General features: G+C 41.2%; 1 protein-coding gene across 4 annotated transcripts in view; it reads right to left on the bottom strand.

Moving 5' to 3' along the window:
- NR5A2 (nuclear receptor subfamily 5 group A member 2) overlaps positions 1 to 20,237 on the bottom strand; it is a 138,568-nt gene that overhangs the window by 36,104 nt on the left and 82,227 nt on the right. For all 4 annotated transcript variants that reach the window (XM_004756231.3, XM_004756233.3, XM_004756236.3 and 1 more), the window contains one exon: positions 16,687 to 16,834. In XM_004756231.3, the coding sequence (XP_004756288.1) occupies positions 16,687 to 16,834 (148 nt within the window). The remainder of the gene's footprint in view (positions 1 to 16,686; positions 16,835 to 20,237) is intronic.

The raw sequence follows: 20,237 nt of genomic DNA, 5'->3' as shown, positions 1-20,237 counted from the left end.
AGAGTAAATTTTGAGTGTTTAGAAGAATTCCCATTAAACACTGGAGTACGGCAAGAGTGCTTGTTATCACCGCTTCAAGTCAATATTGTCTAGTTAATAAAATAAGACAGGGAAAGGAAATTAGAAATAAAAAAAGACAAAAAGACTATGACTGTCTGGGTAAACTAGTTTAAGTGAGAGAATTCAGCAAGTTTGTTAAAAAGAAGTTCAACGTATGTATTTAGGGACTCCCCAGGTGGGTCAGTCAGTTAAGCACCTGCCTTTCGCTCGGGTCATGACCCCAGGATTGTGGGATCTAGTCCTGTATCTTGCTCCTTGCTCAGTGGGGAACCTGCTTCTCCCTCTCCCTGTTTGCCTCTCCCCACTGCTTGTAGTTTCTTCCTCATGCTCCCTCTCCAAAATAAATAAAATATTTAAAATATATATGTATGTGTATTTTAAAATGTATGTATTAAAAAATCAGTTCTATGTGTATTAACCAATCAGGGAATGTAATAGAAAAAGTTTACACTCACAGTAACCAATTCTATAACCAGAATAAATCAGGAGCAAACGATATCTCTGGGAGAAAATGACAAGTCATTACTGAAGCAAATACACCAAAGTACACGACTGAAGGAAAGACAAACTATGTTCATGGACGGGGAAGAACTCAATTCTATCAAGATAATCATGTTCTCCAAACTAATCTCAGTACAATGCAATTCTATTCAAATTTCATTTAGGTTCTTTCTAGAATTACAGCAAGCCAATCCTATGCTTCATATGGAAAAGCAAAAGCACAAAAATATTTTAGACTTATTTTGAAATACCAGGTGGAGCAAACTGCTCAACGAGATACAAAGACTTACTATAAGAATACTTAAAACAAGTGTAATTAGCACAGTGATAATCAAATAGAAAAATGGAACAAGACAGAGTACAAGAAGAGACCCACACATAGAGATTTTGAGTATACAAGAAACGTGGCATTAAAAACAGTGGGAAAGGGCGCCTGGGTGGCTCAGTGGGTTAAGCCGCTGCCTTCGGCTCAGGTCATGATCTCAGGGTCCTGGGATCGAGTCCCGCATCAGGCTATCTGCTCAGCAGGGAGCCTGCTTCCTCCTCTCTCTCTGCCTACTTGTAATCTCTCTCTGTCAAATAAATAAATAAAATCTTTAAAAAAAAAAAAAAGATTTAAAAATAAAAATAAAAAATAAATAAATAAAAACAGTGGGAAAGACAAGCTGTTTAGAGATGACTGACTACCTATAAGGAAAAAAATGACAAGTTTAGGGACAACTGACTACCTACGAGGAAAATAAAATAAAAACCAGATCTCTTAGGGGCGCCTGGGTGGCTCAGTGGGTTAAGCCTCTACCTTTGGCTCAGGTCATGATCCCAGGGGCCTGGGATCGAGTCCCACATAGGGTTCTCTGCTCAGCAGGGAGCCTGCTTCTCCTCATCTCTCTCTCTGTCTGTCTCTCTGCCTATTTGTGATCTCTCTCTCTCTGTCAAATAAATAAATAAAATCTTAAAAAAAAAAAAACAGATCTCTTATATTCAAAAATAAATTCTGGGAATGGTAAAGAGCTAAATTTGAAAAGGAAGGTTATAATATATTTGAAAAAATTCTACAGGAGGACCTATTTTATGATCTCAAAGATGAAGATTCCTTAAAGAAATACGTCCTGGAGATACAATACGCAGCGTAACTACAGTTAATATTGCTGTACTGTATATTTGAAATCTGCTGAGAGAGCAGACCTTAAAAATAAGGTCTTTAAAAAGACCTTATTTTAAAAATGAGGTTACTTTTTTTGTAAGAAAAAAAACGGTAACTATGTATGGTGATGGATGTTAACTGGACTTACTGTGATCATTCTGCAATTTATACATAAATCATTACGTTGTGCACCTGAAACTAATACAATTATCTGTTTTTAGAAAGGCTACAAAAAGCAACAAATAGGAAAATACTGATAGATGTAGCTATTTCTGAGATAGAAAAGATACATAAATAAAATGTTAAGTGTCTGCATATAGCATATATGCATATAGCATATAATCCTAGGGTCCTAGAATCAAATTCCACATTCAGCAGGGAGTCTGCTTTGCCCTCTGTCCCTCCCCCACCTTGTGCACACACATGCACACACGTTCTCTCTCTCCCTCTCAAATAAATAAATAAAAACTTTTTTTTTTAAAGATTTTTAAAAAATTTATTTGACAGATCACAAGTGGGCAGAGAGACAGGCAGGCAGAGAGAGAGAGGAGGAGGAGGCAGGCTCCCTGCTGAGCAGAGAGCCCGATGTGAGGCTCGATCCCAGGATTCTGGGATCATGACCTGAGCCGAAGGTAGAAGCTTTAACCACTGAGCCACCCAGGCGCCCCAATAAATAAAAACTTTTAAACAAATTGAAAAAAAAATAAGAAATGAAAAGCCAGTTATCTTTTCTTTTTATCTAACTCCCTCCCTCCCCCTCTACTGAAAAGGTCCCATCAAATCAATAAGGAAAGACATATGTATCTCAATGGGCGACGGACATGAATAGATACTTCAGAGAAACAAACAAACAAAAAAACTTAATTTCACTGGTAATCAGAATGCAAATTAAGACAGAATAATGACAAATTCAATTATAGTTTTGATGATGATATTGGGAACCCTTAGTTACCATGGACAGGAATGTGTAATTTGGTACAGCCCCTTTGAAAATAATTTGGCTATTTCTAGAATTGAAAAGGGATTGCCCAGAAATGTTTGTACAGGAAGACATGTAGAAAAATGTTCCCTTGGCGTTGTTTATAATAAATATCCATCAACTGGAGAATGAATCAATAAATTGTAGTGTTCATCATATAATGAAATACTCTAGATTTCTTGTCCTGGAAGAATACTCTAGATTTCTTAAGGATTTCAGAGCTACATGAATCAAAATAGAAATCTGGAAAACAACGTGGAGCAAAAAAGGTAAATTAAGATGTCTTTCAATCCTAAAAAGCCTTATTCTTATGTAAGATAAGTTTCTGCAGCTACCCCTTTGAAAAAGGGAAGTTCCTTGAAGTTATAATTAGAAGTGATACTGTTACAGTATTCATGGACCCCAATCCCTTTTGATACTGGTCATCCTGGAGAAATGCCAGCACATGTGGTTATCCAATTTGTCCTACAATTTCTTGTGGCAAGCACTAATAATAACTTGTTAAGTAATTTTCAAAGAAACGGCTAATCCTAAAACTCTACCCTGACCACTGAGTTTCCATGTTGTACTAAAGAGGACATGCTGAAGCTTTTATTTTGGTATTCTTAGAATACTTAAAAACATGCACGAATTCATTTTTCAATCTGTTCTGTTTCCTGTTCTTCCACTACTCTAAGCCTAGTCCTTTGAATTTAAAGCTAGAAGTATTATAAAATAGAGAATCTGTTAATAATCCAGGCTAAGAATCTCTGATAAATTATCAGATTCAGTTCACAATAAAGATTTGCAAGAAGATGGGGAATTTGGACACCAGATGCTTCTTCACATTAAAAGGAAAATCTGCACAGAGTCAGCATGAAAACTAAATACCCTATAATTTTAACAGTTCTTCCAAATTCAGTGATAAACCTTGCAGTCCCATTCTTAAAACTGGCAAAGAGAAAGTGGCCCTGGATAAAACCACACTTGGTGGTCTTGAGTGGGATGTTGTGAGGGGGCACTGTGAACCATTAAGAGACTTTCAAGATCTAGAAGGATCAGATTTCCTCTAGATTCCTAACAGGTCTACTTAAATGAGTTGTCTTCATCACAAATGCCAAGCATTTGTACAGTGCTTTATGGTGTACAGACTTAATCTATTTCATCAAAAAAGCAGCAGTGATTCCTGGAGAATATCTGGAATTCAGAAGCTGAAGTGTGTAAGTCTCTGTTCTACTCCTTTCTAGCTGGGGGAGTTAGTGTAGGTGTTTGACTTCTCTGTTCTCAGCAAAAGGGAGTAAAATAAAAATGGCTAACTGCTTATCCAAGGTTGGCACTGTGAGGATGAGAAACAACCCGTATTAGGTGCTCTGTTCATAGAAGACAATAAGAGGTGGCTATTAAAATGGAACACACAATGGCCACCTGGGTGGCTCAGTGGGTTAAAGCCTCTGCCTTCAGCTCAGGTCATATCTCAGGGTCCTGGGATTGAGCCCCACATCAGGCTCCCTGCAGAGCAGAGCAGGGAGCCTGCTTCCCCCTTTCTCTCTGCATACTTCTCTGATTACTTGTGATCTCTGTCAAATAAATAAATAAAATCTTAAAAAAAAAAAAAAAAGGCACACTGGGACGCCTGGGTGGCTCAGTTGGTTAAGCAGCTGCCTTTGGCTTAGGTCCTAATCCTTGGGTCTTGGGATCAAGTCCTGCATCAGGCTCCTTGGTCAGCGGGCAGTCTGCTTCTCCCTCTGCCTCCTGCTCCCCCTGCTCAACTCCCAACCCCGGCAAATCAATCAATCAATAAATAAATAAATTTTTTTTAAATGGAACACACTATGTAAGCAAGTATTATATTGATTTTGTTCATTTTTAAGAAATGCTTTTAATATGAAATATATTTGAGGCATGATACTAAGGGCTTAGGAATACAGAATGAAAACAGACCAGGCATTCTGGCTGTGGGACATACAAAACAATTATAAAAAAACGTTAAGTGGAGATCTGTATTAAGAAGCAACAGGATTTCAGAGAAAGAAGCGTGAGTCTGTCTCTTTAGACTTCTCAGAGAAGACGGTTTTGAACTAAGACATGAAGGACACACCTCACAGAACAGTCTGCAAGACAGATCCAGGTGTCTACATTTTCCAGCCAGGGCAGCTGGAGCTCGTGGTACACTTGCATGTTGTTATGACCTAGGGAGGCTGCTGACATCGGTCAAGCCCTCCCCATGAGGCTTATTCTGTTTCTAGGTGGCAGAGCCCAGAACTCTGGATGTCCAAGTTCCACATTTTTTTTTTTAATTTTATTTGTTTATTTGACAGAGATCACAAGTAGGCAGAGAGGCAGGCAGAGAGAGAGGAGGAAGCAGGCTCCCTGCTGAGCAGAGAGCCCGATGCGGGGCTTGATCCCAGGACCCTGGGATCATGACCTGAGCTGGAAGCAGAGGCTTTAACCCAATGAGCCACCCAGGCACCCCAAATTCCGTATCTTTGAACTGTGAAAATGTTTTACACCACGCACAAGTTCACGATTCAGTCTTTACTTCCTCTCCCACCTCCTAAGTCCCTTGAGTTTCAAGACAGTAATAGGAAGGAGGGAGAGAATATTATTATTATTTTTTAAAGATTTTATTTATTTATTTGTCAGAGAGAGAGAGAGCAAGAGCGAGCACAGGCAGAGTGGCAGGCAGAGTCAGAAGGAGAAGCAGGCTACCCGCGGAGCAAGGAGCCCGATGTGGGACTCGATTCCAGGACGCTGGGATCATGACCTGAGCCGAAGGCAGCTGCTTAACCAACTGAGCCACCCAGGCATCCCGAGAATATTATTATTATATAATAATAATAAATATATAAAATCTATAATAGAATTATTATTACTACACAATAACAATTACTAGTTATTAATAAGGCATCTGTTATTTTGTTAGAAGTGTGTTAAATAAAGTATAAAGTTAATTTCTCTAAAAGTTTTCAGTTCTCAAATTAAAATTTCCTTAGAAAGATCAAGTTACCCAGGACGTTAGTTCCAAAAGAAATAGTCGGCTCCTCTAAGTGAAATATTCTGTTTTTTATGTTTGAATCTATTTAGCCATTAGATTTAGAGCCTATGTATTAGTCTGAAATAAAAATTTCAACTTTTTTAGGTCAAATTAACTACAGAACATTTATGATTCCAGAAAATTAGAGGGGGAAAGTTGAGGCATTTCCTGGCGTAAGCATTCTGCAGGGAGCAGGTGTCCACCTGGTCACTCCCCTTTGCCAGATCATCCCTATCTAGGGCCTCCCCGGGGCCAGAAAGAAGACTAATTACTTACTAATTATTTGACTCTGGTTTGATCTTGGGATTTGCGGTAGAGGAAACAAAAGAAGTGGCTTGGGTTTACTTCCTCTGACATATTTCAAGGTAGCAAAGGTAATAATGGCTCCTTTGGATAGTAGATCAAAGATTTTAAACAATGACTTGGTACTGAATGAATCTAGCAGTCACTACTGACATGAGGAATGCCTTTCTTCATTCTGTACACGCAAGATTGTAACTAAGAAAAGGCATTTTCCAATATGGGACCCTCACTTATAGGACTTCAGCTGACATAAATAGAGATGATCTGAATGATAATAATTTACCGATACTATGTCTCTAGTGCGGTGCTAAGTTCTTCACAGTAATTACTGCATTTAACCTCTCCCATCAATCTTTAAGTAAACCATTAAATGCTACCTATGGGAAAACTAAGGTGATCTAAGTTGCCCAAGAGTGCAAACAAACAAACAAAAAAACCTAAGTTCAAGCCTGTAGTCTGTATCACTAAGCCATACCACCTCAGTAGGAAACTAGTTCTGAATGCCTCCCCTTCCTCTCTCACTACTTTATGTATTATTCTTCTAGACCCAAATCCTAAGCCCGTCTTTCCTGTGTGGTACAGAGTGACAAGTCTGGAACTAGAAAACCTGACTTGGAGCATGGGCTCTGACTCCTACCCATGCCTTGGGCGCCACAGCCAAGTTCTGAATCTGGTCACGGAGTTCCACAAAATTACTGTAACGTTTAAAATTATATTATATTAATACTGATATTATATGTAAAAAGTGCTTTCTAAATAAACTTTGGCTCATAAATCAGGGAGCGGCAGTTGTAGGGGTGGGGGAGGGGATGGAGAGTCCTTGTTGAATGGATGCCATTTCAATGCTGGAAGATGAGAGAAATGCTGGGGATGGAGGACTGCAAAACATTGTGAATGTACTTAATGCCACTGAAGTGTACACTTAAAAATGGTTAAAATGGTAAATTTTGTGTTATATATATTCTACTACAATTTTAAAAATTAATGAAAAAATCTGCACCTTAGAAAAGAAGTCCAACAGGGGCCCCGGGGTGGCTCAGTGGGTTAAAGCCTCTGCCTTCAGCTCAGGTCAGGATCCCAGGCTCCTGGGATCGAGCCCCGCATGGGGCTCTCTGCTCAGTGGGGAGCCTGCTTCCTCCTCTCTCTCTGCCTGACTCTCCGCCTACTTGTGATCTCTGTCTGTCAAATAAATAAATGAAATATTTAAAAAAAAAAAAAAAGAAAAGAAAAGAAGTCCAACATAGATCATAATACTGGTAAAATAATCATTTTTTTCTCTTAGGACAAACGGTAGAAAGAAATGATTATTTCAGGGGTGCTATCAATTCTTATTTTTTATTCTTATTTATTCCAAGGCAGGAATACACAACCAGAATATGGCCACACCCCACAGGGATCAGGCGGAACTGTCCAGGTTGGGGACAGCATTGTCATCCAGGTCACTCCGACCTTTGTGAACGGCACAGAGCTCCACATTCCCCCAACAAAGCTGGGAGAATCAGAGAGTGAGCAACTGTGGGCCAGACGTCTTCCTCCAAAGTTCAAAGCTCCCAGACACGGCACACGCAACAGCTCTGATGTGGTAAAATGTATCGCACATGCCTTGCTCTTCTGGGAAATTATTTTTATGCATCACAATGGTAACATGTTTAAGATGCCATTAAAAAGGATGCCCCCTCCCACAACTCTATCTAATTTTGAAAATAATGCACAAGTGGGATTTCAGTAATTACCGAAATCCATCCATGCCTGTGCTCTTTTCCTGGGCATCGAGTCTAAAACCTTCAGCACAACCCGACTCTGTAGGATTGTGCACGACTCACAGTGTCTGTTAGTCTCAATCTCCTTATTCAGAAGGTATAGTTCTAGGATTTCTTCTTTGCTATGGTACAGCTCTAGGATTCGGTGTCTGTTCAGGGCTGACGCCAAACTTTCTCTCAAAAACCTGGGTAGCCCAGAGTGTGGGGTTTAGGAATGGTATCCCCTACTGAGGCTCCACGTGATCCCATGTAAAGAGCCCCAACTCTTTTCATGCCCCTGATCACTGTCAGATTCGTGTAACATGAGAGCCAAGAAGGGATTTTGTGTTTGTTTGTTTTTTTCCTGGAGGTTTTCTTTACATGTAAATAATCTCTACACCCAACGATGGACTCGAACTTACATCCCAGAGATCAAGAGTCCCATGCTCTACTGACTGAGCCAGCCAGGTGCCCTAAGAAAAGCTTTCCCACCGACAACATGGGACGGGTGAGACTAATGTGTGTGGGGGGCATGTGCTGGTTCACTGGAAAGGAGAGCAGAACAAAAAGGAAGCGAAGAGAAGTCACGTAGTGTTGCAACGGTGTGCTGTGTTTTCGACTCTCCACCTAAGGCCCTACACCTTTCTCACAAGCGTCCCCGGGGTCCGAAGTGTGGCTCTGTACCACACTGAGGAGTTCCCCTCCCTTTGGAAAGACTGTATGTTGCCCTTTCATACAATGATCAGTACGATGGCTTTGCCCCAGTAGACACTTGATATATTTTGTGGAGTTCACTATTTTAAACCGATGAAAGGTCTCTCTAAACTTCCAATTTATTCTTGGTTCCTGTCCTGAATCATTCGGCTTGGAATCTAAACCTTTTTTTTTTTTTTTAAGATTTTATTCATTTATTTGACAGAGCAAGAGATCATAAGTAGGCAGAGAGGCAGGCAGAGAAAGGAAGAAGCAGTCTCCCTGATGAGCACAAAGCCCGATGCAGGGCTCGATCCTAGGACCCTGGGATCAACACCTGAGCTAAAGGCAGAGGCCTAACCCACTTGAGCCACCCAGGCGCCCGGAATGTAAACTTTTTTTTTTTTTAAATATTTTATTTTTTTATTTGACAGAGAGCTAGAGAGAGAGCACAAGTAAGCAGAGCGGCAGGGAAAGGGGGAGAGAGAGAAGCAGGCTCTCTGCTGAGCAGGGAGCCCGATGCGGGGCTTGATCCCAGGACCCTGGAATCATGACCCAAGCCGAAGGCAGCCGCTTAACCAACTGAGCCACCCGGGTGCCCCCCCGGAATCTAAACTTCTTAACCAAACACGGCCAGAGCTCAAGACTGGACTGACTGGACTAAAGCAGTAAGGGATTCCATTCCAGAAAAATACCCCGAGGGCCTGGGGTATCCAGTGCACTGGTGTGTAGGATCTGCATGGACCACGTCAGCCCACGAGCCTCTTTGGAGTGTGGCCTAGTCCAGCCACTTTGTTCTGCCATTGTAACAGGGCAGCTGGCACTGCCGAAGCAGGGACAGGCGCCCACCCGAGCAAGGACAGGCGCCCACCCGAGCAGGGACAGGCGCCCACCCGAGCAGGGACAGGCGCCCACCCGAGCAGGGACAGGCGCCCACCCGAGCAGTGAAGCGTTCGTGTTGTTTTCTTTATTGGCTAGTCCCAGTTCGCCGGGCCAGTACATCTCTGAAAAATCATCTCACTAAATAGCAGTAGTTAGCAAAACGACAGTATTAGCATTAACAACGAAAAAATAATAAATGTTTTTAAGCATAAGCTATTCAGAAATATGCCTAAATAAATGCTATTTGGGCAATTATATCCCTGTGCCAGCAGATAACAAATGATAATCACTTCTTCCACGGCCGTAAATACGTATTGATTAAGTTCAAACTTAGAACTCCAAAATGAATTATATCTGGTCTTGGCTAAACTGCTTTGCTCACTGAAAGAAAAAAAAAAAATCCACACAACACCTATTATACTGCATTTAATTAAGACAAGCATCAACTTTATGTGCCATTATTTGCTTCTGCCAAATCTCTATGGTGTAAATATTGAACGGTGGCATCCCTTGAATGCTAATCAATCTTTTCTGAATTTCAAATGATTACATAAATTTTAGGACACGCTTATTTGCCGGCATCACCATCAGCTGCGTCTGTATCAGCGAGGCATTAGTATGAAGATATGCATAGTTATCTGACAAGTGTCTAGTGAGTGTTTTTCTAAATTAGAATACCATATATGAAAAGGTAAAAGCCGAGGCTGAATGCTAATTTTCAGAACAACCCTGGGATACCTCTTTTGCTTATCTGACTTCATGAGGAACAGTTTAACCAATGCACTTGGGTGAAGATGTGAGAGGAAGGCACTGCACCACTAGGCAGGCCAGCTGGCGTGTGCGTGTGCGTGCGCGCACGCAAATGCACACGTGTAGGAAAAGGAGCGTCTGCAGTATGTGATGTGGGTGTTTGATCGTATTTAGAGGGAGGCTGTCATAGGACAAATCCTGGGACCAACCTCAGCAAGGACGATGACCCCGTAACAGAAAGACTGGTTTTTGCTGGTTGAAGACCATCTGTTACACGGATACCAGGTAAAGGGAATCCCGGGATATGCAGACAACTGTGCTTTTTTCACAACGGAATTAATATCCAGACACACGTTGTGATTGCACACAAATAGAAACTTGTATGAGTTTTCCGCCCTCCGGAAGTTTTGCTGATGCTTCTGGAGGGAGGCAGTCAGCTAAGCGATGGGAGCAGGTGCTCCTGTTTCCCTCTCCTAGGTTAGCCGTAGGTTTGCTTTATAGCAAACCGTACCTGTGCCCTCATTCTCTTGATTTATAGGAGGACTAGTCCATTTTGCTTTAGGCACTGCAAACAGAGTTTAGTCAACGTGGCGAGATTTCTCTGCTGGATTTGGAAACCTTTTTCATTAGCTCGATTTAATGTGGCAAAAAAGCAAAAGGCAAATTCCTATTTCTCTTTGCTCCTATTGCTTTGCTTAGAGCTGGGCTTTCTTCTGCCACCCCCACCCCTTACACAAACAGGGACACAGTCTGAGAGTAAAAAACAAACAAACAAACAAAAAGCCCTCAGACCCAACACGTTGCTGGGCCTCTGGAGAACTGGGCAAAAAAAAGTACCCTCTTTCTTTTTGTGACACCTGACATTCCCTTCTCCCGCGGTGTGTTCTAGAACATCCAGGCTGCTCTGGAAGCGCTGAGCAGAGGAAGCACCTGGACACCCACTGTGCCCTCTCCATCCATGCACACTCCCGCTAGGGGTCTGCAGCTCAGGTAGGGTGGGTGCAGGAGTCCAGAGCACAGATGACTTTTCTTTCTCAGGATCACCTCCTAACCGGTAAATTTATCAGGTGTTTCTGCACAGGAGGTGGGATTTTGAAAAACACGGTTGAAATTTACATCACAAAACCATGCTCAAGGTCAGGACCTGGGTTCACGACCTGGGTTCAAGGGTGGAACTGTAGTTTATGCAACCAGTTGTGGCCCTCCTCTGCATGACTAGGATAGCCTTCCCAGGGGCAGCTAACAACCCCTCTGATGGGATGAGGACGGTATGCACAGGCGGGCTTTGCTCAGCACAGGACGGGACACACCAGCCTTGGTGGCAGCTTCATTATGGTCTTTCTCACTGAGCAAAATAGCAGAGTCTTCCCTCCAGGGCTCCGGATTGAATTGCCGTGCATTCTGGGTGGTGCTAACACAGAAACTTCTAAACGCCACCCTTCCTGACTGCAGTGGAATGTTCCTGCAGGTCCCAGTTGGCTCTTATTAAGTGAGATGTAAGATCAGTAGCCACTCTGCAATGCTTTGCCCATGTATAAAGCCTTCATTTTCCAAACGAAGTGTCTATGTGTGCCAGTGCTCCCAGAGATGAGAGTTCCCACATGGGATTGTTTGTGATCAACTAGTAAACTCTCACAGAGGTGCTGACTTGGGCTTGGGTCACAGGAAGCCCATTTCCCTGTTGGCGTTTTGCCTAACCATGAGGACGAATCTCGTGTGGGATGTGTGATGGTACAGTCAGTGTCTCATTCCAAATTTGGAAATCTGGTGTGACGCAAAGAGCTACCACAATGAGCAAAGGTATGACTTTGTTCAGCCAAGTTAGCATAGACAGGCTCCCATCAGTATCAAGAAGGAGCTGTATGACATTCCTCAACTACTGTTACTTACCATGGGCTGACAGCCTACGATCTTGCATTTGCTTGGAAGAGACATGCCTTTATCACCTAGTTTTAGCCATGAATATTCTTTCTAGTCTTTCTGCAAGTTGGCCTTCCCCAGGAGCTAATAAATGAACATCTCCCCTTATACACTGGGAGAATGCAAACTGTTACTGAAATAATTTAACTTTGAGGAGGTACAGTAGAGTTCTCTGGAAAAACTATACTCAGAAAACTATCCTGCTCTTGAGACATAACAACCTCCTATGACATGTCACCAAACCACTCTGGTAAAGGCTTTGCTTTGATTTAAAATTAAATCAATCCATGTATGGACCTTTTTCATCAGTAGTATTATGGTAAGCCTCTACCATGTACCAGGAAATGTGCCAGACACCTGGAATACAGAGAAAAGTGAAGGACAATTTCTAACCCCAACTGAGCCCCAGTCTAGATAGAGCACGGTCTGCACAGAAGCAGCGCAGAACAGAGCAGAATCATTCACCCTTCCAGTGCACTCAGACAGCCTATACCTGGGGCAACCTTAGCTGCTTTGGGGGCTGGGAAAATCCCCTCAAAGAGAAAAACAATCTCTTTAACACAGCTGAATATAAAACAGTGCCTTGAGAAACACCGGCTGGGCAAAGAAGAGAATAATTTACAACAAATCAAGGGCCTTCATTAGGGGAAATAATATGCAGTATGCCTCTAGTACTTTCTCTTGCCACCCGGGATATAACAAGAGTCCAGCAGCATCCAGCCATTAAGTCTTGAGGCTAAGAAAATCCAAAGGCTAGAGTAACATCTCAGTTGGCACATTCTGATTACCCGGTCGCTTTGAGCACTGAAGCCACACAGATACTCCTGATGGACTTGACCATGTAAGGACACTATTCAGGATATGCTGAAATCAGGTGACTGTTTCCCAGTTCTGCATTTGTCTTCAGATCATGTCTGTGGGAATTCTGCTCATCTCTGGAACCCATGCAATAGCGACATTATCTGAGGGTCGTGATTCCACATACTACTTCTACGAGTTTTATTTCTGCACTGTTGGTGACAGACAGCAAACTTTCTTTCATCAGTCACTTGGGTTCCTTTTTAGAAGGTGGAAGTACACACCAACAGATCAACATCAAAAATCTTATTTTATCTTCTCTTGGGTCATCAGTTTTAAATACCCCATGTAGAGTATCTCCTCTTTTGCCAAATTATCAACGGGCTCAAGTTAGGTTATCTCAGTGTTAAGGAAATTTTTTTAAAAAATCATATATATATATATATATATATATTTAACCGGATTTTAAGAAAACATTACTAGCAGACTGGGCCCCCAGAGCCTACTATATTATATACAGAAATTCTCTGAGAGAGGGGACATTTTTTACTTGAACTTCTTTTTTCAACAGCTTAACTAACTGATGTCTGTTCCTGGATGGATACAACTTGCACAAGAAAAAAAGAAATCAGGCAGTGGGATGGAAAATCTCTAGTCAACGATACATTTAGGTTAGTCATGTCATTAGGTTTTCATGGAATCAGGACTCCGCTTTAGTGAAGAATGACATTTAGGAGGAGGACGGCTTCTACCAGAATTTGATTTGACTCCACTAATAGGCTACTGCTCCTCTAGAGTCTTCTATTCTGGTTCAAGCACCTAGAAACCTAAGACTCATGTGGCCCTTCTTCCTCCTAACTCTATCACACGGTTTGCATCCTGTTATCTTGTTCATGTAAGCACATTCCTATCTCCACGGAGTGTTAAAACCACCTCTGAACAGAGTTTCCAGCCTTGTTCGTCTCCAGTCCACGTTCCACATCACTACCAGAAACGCAAATCACCTTACATTACCCACACCTCAGCCCCTTTTTAAGAATCCAGTCGTACTTCCTAACTGCCTACAGGATGAAGATCATGGCACCTACTTTGGTTTACCACCATATCCCGGCGCCCACCTGACAGACACAGAGAAGTGCTTAGTAAACCCTTGTTGAATGCCTTAAGGTCCTCCATAACCAGGCTCTCACCCACCCCTCTGGCCATAACTGAGGCTTCCCTCAAGCCATACTGATCTACTGGCTCCCAAACTCATCTTGCTCTCCCTTGCCGCCATGCTTTAGCACCAGCCAATCTGACTTCGATTGTTGTACCTGTTAGGGCTCACATCCTACTTTCGCTCACCAGCTCCATCTGGTAAACATGGTTTCATCATCCACCAAGAGAATACTGCTACAGTCCAATCTCAACACAGCCCCGAGCCTATGATCAGTTCACAGAGTCCTCACTTTGGCTTTGAGTTCACTCTGAGCCTCACGGAGAGGCTCAACGCTGGGCTGGGATCAGAATGCATGGGTTTTCAGACTTGGACAGAAAGGGGTACGCAAAGTTCATGAGGGTTTGACACAGCAGGTACCGATTCTGCACTTGGACTCAGCTTTCAAGGGGGGCTCTGCTAGGATTTCATTCCCATTACTGGCGAAACAGGTGTTCCAGGACTGGCCTGGGTACCTAAAAGTTGATTATCCACATACCACAATAAAGCTGCACAAAAAGATAATTTATTGTTTCTCCAGGGGGAAATACTTTCCATCTGCAAACTGGAAACTACCAGAATGTTACTGCCAGTTACCATCTTCTTGCTTCTTTAAAAATAAACCCTTGAAAAATAAATAAGTAAATAAATAAATAAACTTGATCAAAACTCTATTTGCCTCTGATATGAAAGCTAAGCTTTCTTTTTTTCCCTTAAACAACAAACAAGGCAGTTTAAGGGACAGTGAGTTAGACATTCAGTGGTCCCCAAATTCCAGACACAATCAACACACTCAAATAGGAGTGTGTGTGGCTGAGGTTCTGGGACATAGATGGCCCAATAGTCCAGGAGGATAATTTGTGAGGTTCAAGGACTGAAAGCACTTCAGCACCACCGCCCCTAGCCCCTACTTCCTTAGTGTTGGCAGAAAGCACAGTAATTTTGAAAAAAGATGAAGGTAAGATAAAAGTGAGGACAAGAAAACACGGCCCATCATTAATGTCTACATCTTCAAATGAAATGCAGTTATTCAACTAATTTAAAATACCACCGAAGTGGGGCACCTGGGTGGCTCAATGGGTTAAGCGACTCAGCTCAGGTCATGATCCTGGAGTCCTGGGATCAAGTTGCCCCGTTCAGGCTCTCTGCTTGGCAGGGAGTCTGCTTCTCCTCTGACCCTTCCCCTTCTCATGAGTGCTCTCTCTCTCAAATAAACTTTAAAAATCTTTAAATAAAATAAAAATACTACTGAAGTGAGATGACTCTCTTTAAATAGTTTATCACTAAGATGCTCTAAGATTCCTTACACAAATATTGCCACTTTTTCCACTTAATTACTGATCAAATGTGCCAGCTGAAAAGACTAAGATCTTGCCATACACCAGAACGGCCTGTAAGATTAGAGCAAGCACGCCTGTGCTATCTTCCTCTTGATTTTCTAAAAACTCTTCATGGGTAAAAGATGTCGACTTACTTGAATGGAACTTTCCTACTTAGAACGGTTAATGCAGAAACCACACGGCATCCAGTCCTGGCATTGTAAACCTTTGAACACTACATCTATGAAATTCTGTTGTCTTTTTAAATTTTCAGTGACATTTCTTTTTGCTATATTTATCGCATTTTCCAAAATATGAAAACGTTCTTTTTATTTTAAATGTTGACTACATGTGAAAAATTAACTCTGGTTCTATTACTTCAAACTATCCCTTTATTAGCAACAGTTGTGCAGTGCTGTCAAGAGGAATTTTAAAGAGAAAGTACCAAATTTGGAGAGTAGACACATCTGTTTTACTTTGCAGTTTGTTTTATTGTTTTATTTCTTAGGCTATGAATTCACAACTATCTTATAACTGAAGACTAAAGAAAAAACATATGTTGGTAAATCTGATTTCTGCATTTTTTTCATTCAGGGGAAGTTGCCTCCCTCAGCTGTCTGCCAATAAGCAATAAATGGACTTGGCAAAACGTTTATTTAAGTTGGCTTTATTAAGCCAACAAAATACAGAAATCAAGTATGGGACAGGCAGAAAAATCTGTTCCTTTGAAGTCAATAAAAATCCATCTCCTTAATCCTTTTTTTATTCCAAGCAGTGGTGATTTTTCTCAACTGACTCACTGAGAACCTTGATTTAGCCAATCTGTCTTGCTTAGTTATCTTTCTTCCCCAAAGCTTTCCTAAAGAAGCATCCTTTCCCCTTGACAACCATCATCTTTTATACTTGCATAGTGATGCACCTAGTTATAAACATTCTCTGGTTAATCCTGATCGAGATTTAAGAAAGAGGTTTTTAATTATGACCCATATTTTACAATAAAAATAGTAGTCCGCAAGCTCTAATGAAAGGCACATAGAAACGATCAACAGAAGGTGCCTACACTTTGATCCTGTACGTCTTTCCTAAGCGATCTCCATTCAGCCTTCTGACACTGCCTTCTACGGCTGCTGCCTACTCATTATGTCCGCTTTGGGAGAAACTTCAGGACTCCAGCCTAAGAACTGCCTTTTCCATGCCCCAACCCATCTACTCGCAGGGGATGAGTCATGCAGAGACATACACGTAATATACTCACATTTGACAATTCCATCATTTGAAAAGGAGGGCAGTATCTTGGTAGAAAAAAGCATGTACTGACTTCAACACACGCAGAGTCCGGCACCATCGAATCACATCTGGTTGTACAGAGTATGAGAAAAGGATGCCTTACCTAAACTAAAGAGCACCAAGAATTTCAGACACACAAACTCTCGTTGATCAAACTGCAGAGAGCGTAGCTTGGCCACTAAGTCCTGTGCGTGACTCATGAGATTGTTGAGGGTGGCCCCGGCCTGGGATGCGATTATGGAATAGTCCACCTGTAACACAGAACTGTGTGTCAGAATCAGAAACACACGAACAAACAAAAATCGAGACAAATATTTTACTGAAACTTTTAGGAATCGTGGGTAAAATCAGATGGCATTACAGATTTGTAACAGTGGGGACATTCCCCCCAAAAACAGTTTGAGACATACTAGGACTCTGAGATGGATCCTAATTTTTCTGATATATCTAATCATTTTGATAAACTTTGTAGGGAACAGATCTTGGCTACCTAAAATGTCTACCTTCATCTTTTTTCTATTGTAAAATTACATTTTCATGTAAGGTTAACATTTTTAACTGGGTCTCAAGTATGTTGAAAGTAAACTATACTACCCCTAAAAAGTGAATCCAGAATAGCTTTCTAAGAGCACAAGATGAATTCACCGGTGCATGAGAAAGTGAAGGCACAAAGAGGTAGGTTCCCATTTTTATTTTATTAAAAGACTATGTTTGGAAGCAGTCATTATCCAAGAATGCAGGCTTGTGAAGGAGGAAAGAATCGCATTCTGGTTCTTCTTCAGGTTACTTCCTAAAAAGCAACAACCACTATTTTCATTCATATGATTATTAATATATTTCTCTCTAAAGCCACCAATCATCTTAAGAGGAATTATTTCTGAATATGGAAAACATAAAAAAAAGCTTATTTTCTTCTCCATTAAAAAATTTTAAAAGGTGCTGCAATGCACCAATCTTAGATTATTCATGGGGACATAAAAAGTTCAGCTTATAATGATAAGTTAAGATGTTGGGACGGCTGTCAATGACGGTACTGGTTTTGCGGCTGCAATTACAGCATAATGGGAAAACCCAGTTGGTATCTGATGCTCCCATCCTTTTTGTACTGGAGAGCTCTCAGGCAACCAGATACTCTTTTAGGTGCATTTAATATTTGCAGCAGCAGCAAATTTGTCTGGGAGGCAGGTCCTCATCTGCCACTCACCCGGAGCAGACTGTATTAAATTTTTATATTTATTGACATTTCATTACCATAATTGACTGCACTTGCTTCTCTACGAGAAGGCACAGGGCTGCCTCCTAAGCAGGAGAACTAGTCCCCGGAGTAGAATTTGCAATTAAAAACAAGGCAGAATGGATTTTTTTTTTTATTGTGTAAATATGATGAGTTGAATTTTCAGCTTTAACTAGAGAATACTGGATGTACAGAAACCTTTTTTTAAGAGTGAGAAAAATTAAGAGTCAGTGGAAAGATGACCCCCAAAGGTGTCAATCAGTTTATATAAAGTCAACTATGCATGAAAAAGGCGCAGTTAATGTGTGTTCTAGGTCTGTTGTATCAAGCACAGCACTGTCCTTCCTGCTTTTTGTCCATGTGCTGGCATCTGTCCACTAAATTTAAACATCAAGTGTTTCTAAGAACTCCTTTGGTTTCTGTTTCAGAGTGTGTGAAAGGGTCAGGACCCAGGCAGCCCGAAACCTGAGCCAGACGCAGAGAGGACAAGCAGCTGGGACATTGGAATATGTGATGACGGTCAGTGTGGCCCCCAAAGGGATGTCTGAATTACCATTTTGCCAGTTCTGTGACATCTTTCTGGTCCGGGAAATTCTTCTTTTTTCTGATTTTTTTTTTTTACAGATTTTATTTATTTATTTGACATAGATCACAAGCAGGCAGAGAGAGAGGAGGAAGCAGGCTCCCTGCTGAGCAGAGAGCCCGACGCAGGGCTCGATCCCAGAACCCTGGGAACATGACCTGAGCCAAAGGCAGCGGCTTAAACCACTGAGCCACCCGGGGGCCCCCGGGAAATTCTTCTTAAAGTGGTGCCTGAGCTCTCAATTCTTTAGCAACTATCCACGCTCTCCCTATCCCCCAGGTCGTAAAAGAAATCCTCCAGAGACAAATAGGATCAGTGCGTGAATGACAGCAGGAAGGCCCTGTGGGGTCACAGAGTGGAAGAAAACTGGGACAGGACAGGAGATCTGGGCCAACACGGCCACTTACAGATGAAGCATCTTGGGCAAGTCCGATGGAGTCCCCATCCCTTGGTGCCCTCATCTTTACATAAAGCAGTTAAGCTAGAGGATAGTAAAGGTGCCTCCCATTTCGGTGATTATCAGGAAATGAGCGTACTTGGAATAATACTACCAATTTAAGCCGAGAATCGGTGGTTGAATGCACTGCAGCTGCAGCATAGAATGTACACAGCACATTTGATCAAGATCTCGAGTGAAGCCTTCAACCAGGAAAATGCACTAGAATAAACTGCAAATATGCTGGTATTAATATTTTGTAGCATGAAGTTAACGGAGTTTTTTAAGTGCATAGTTCTAACCAGTCTGCAAGAAGTTCAAATGCTAGAACATCATGCTTGAAAATGTAGTACATTATTCACCAGAACCTCGTTTTTTAAAAAAGACTGGTTCATTAAAATTTGGTATGTGTGCAGTTCTAACAGGTGTGTAATACTAAGTTCAAGTCCCAGAACTTTATACTTGAAAATACAGTGCACTATACCGGAAACGAACTGCAATTGTTTCATAAGATTCCATTCAGCTAGAGACCTTTAGTGAGATGAACTTCGGGGAATCAATTGGCATACCAACAACTTTATAGCTATACATTTATTTACATGCTAATTTGAAAGCTCAAACATGCTTATTAAATGGGAGCTCCGATAACATTTCCTTCAAGGATAATTTATCAAATTGCAGGGCTCCGAAGGAGGATGGGTGATTTATTCCTGCAACAGCACACCGATCTGCAACTTCCTTACATTTTATTACAAACATAATTATATTTTCCTTGTTGAATGCAGAGTTTGTGCTCATTTCAGGAGCAGCTGGCCTTGTCTTTTATGTACTTAGTAAAATTAATTTATTGCTCTCTTACATGTAATCTTTGTGCCATTAAATTCAAGGCAGATATTGAAGAAATACTATAAGCTGCTGTCCCCTTTGGATAAGTTTCACTCATCATGAAGGAAGAAACCATTTTAGCTAAATTGCTTTTAGTTCTAATAACTGAGATTTTTGATGACTTGTACATTGTAAGATGCCTGTCATTTTAATATGATACACAATAATAGAAGATAATGAATAAGTTGCCAGTAGACCTTTCCCTTAGGATGATGTTACAGTGGCTGTTAATTAGCTACAATATGCAAATACTAAAAGCAATTCCACTTCAAAGTACTCCATTGTTATTTTATATGTGTATGTAAGTATATATATACACAGATAGGTTTTATGTACATGTATTTTTAAATTACTGGATAGAAACAAATTCTTCTCTTAATGTTAAAGATATAGAATTCATTTTATAATCCAGATGTTATAATATTAACACTAATTATTAATGTAAGTTACTAAAATTATTAATAATATTACCAATAATCATTACTCTCTTTTTGCTTAACAAGATTTAACATATGC

The sequence above is a fragment of the Mustela putorius genome, unplaced genomic scaffold (genome assembly GCF_011764305.1).
Source record: "Mustela putorius furo isolate JIRA1106 unplaced genomic scaffold, ASM1176430v1.1 tig00000508_pilon_pilon_pilon, whole genome shotgun sequence".
NCBI classification, from domain to species: Eukaryota; Metazoa; Chordata; class Mammalia; order Carnivora; family Mustelidae; genus Mustela; species Mustela putorius.
This window is presented reverse-complemented; position numbering and strand designations above follow the sequence as displayed.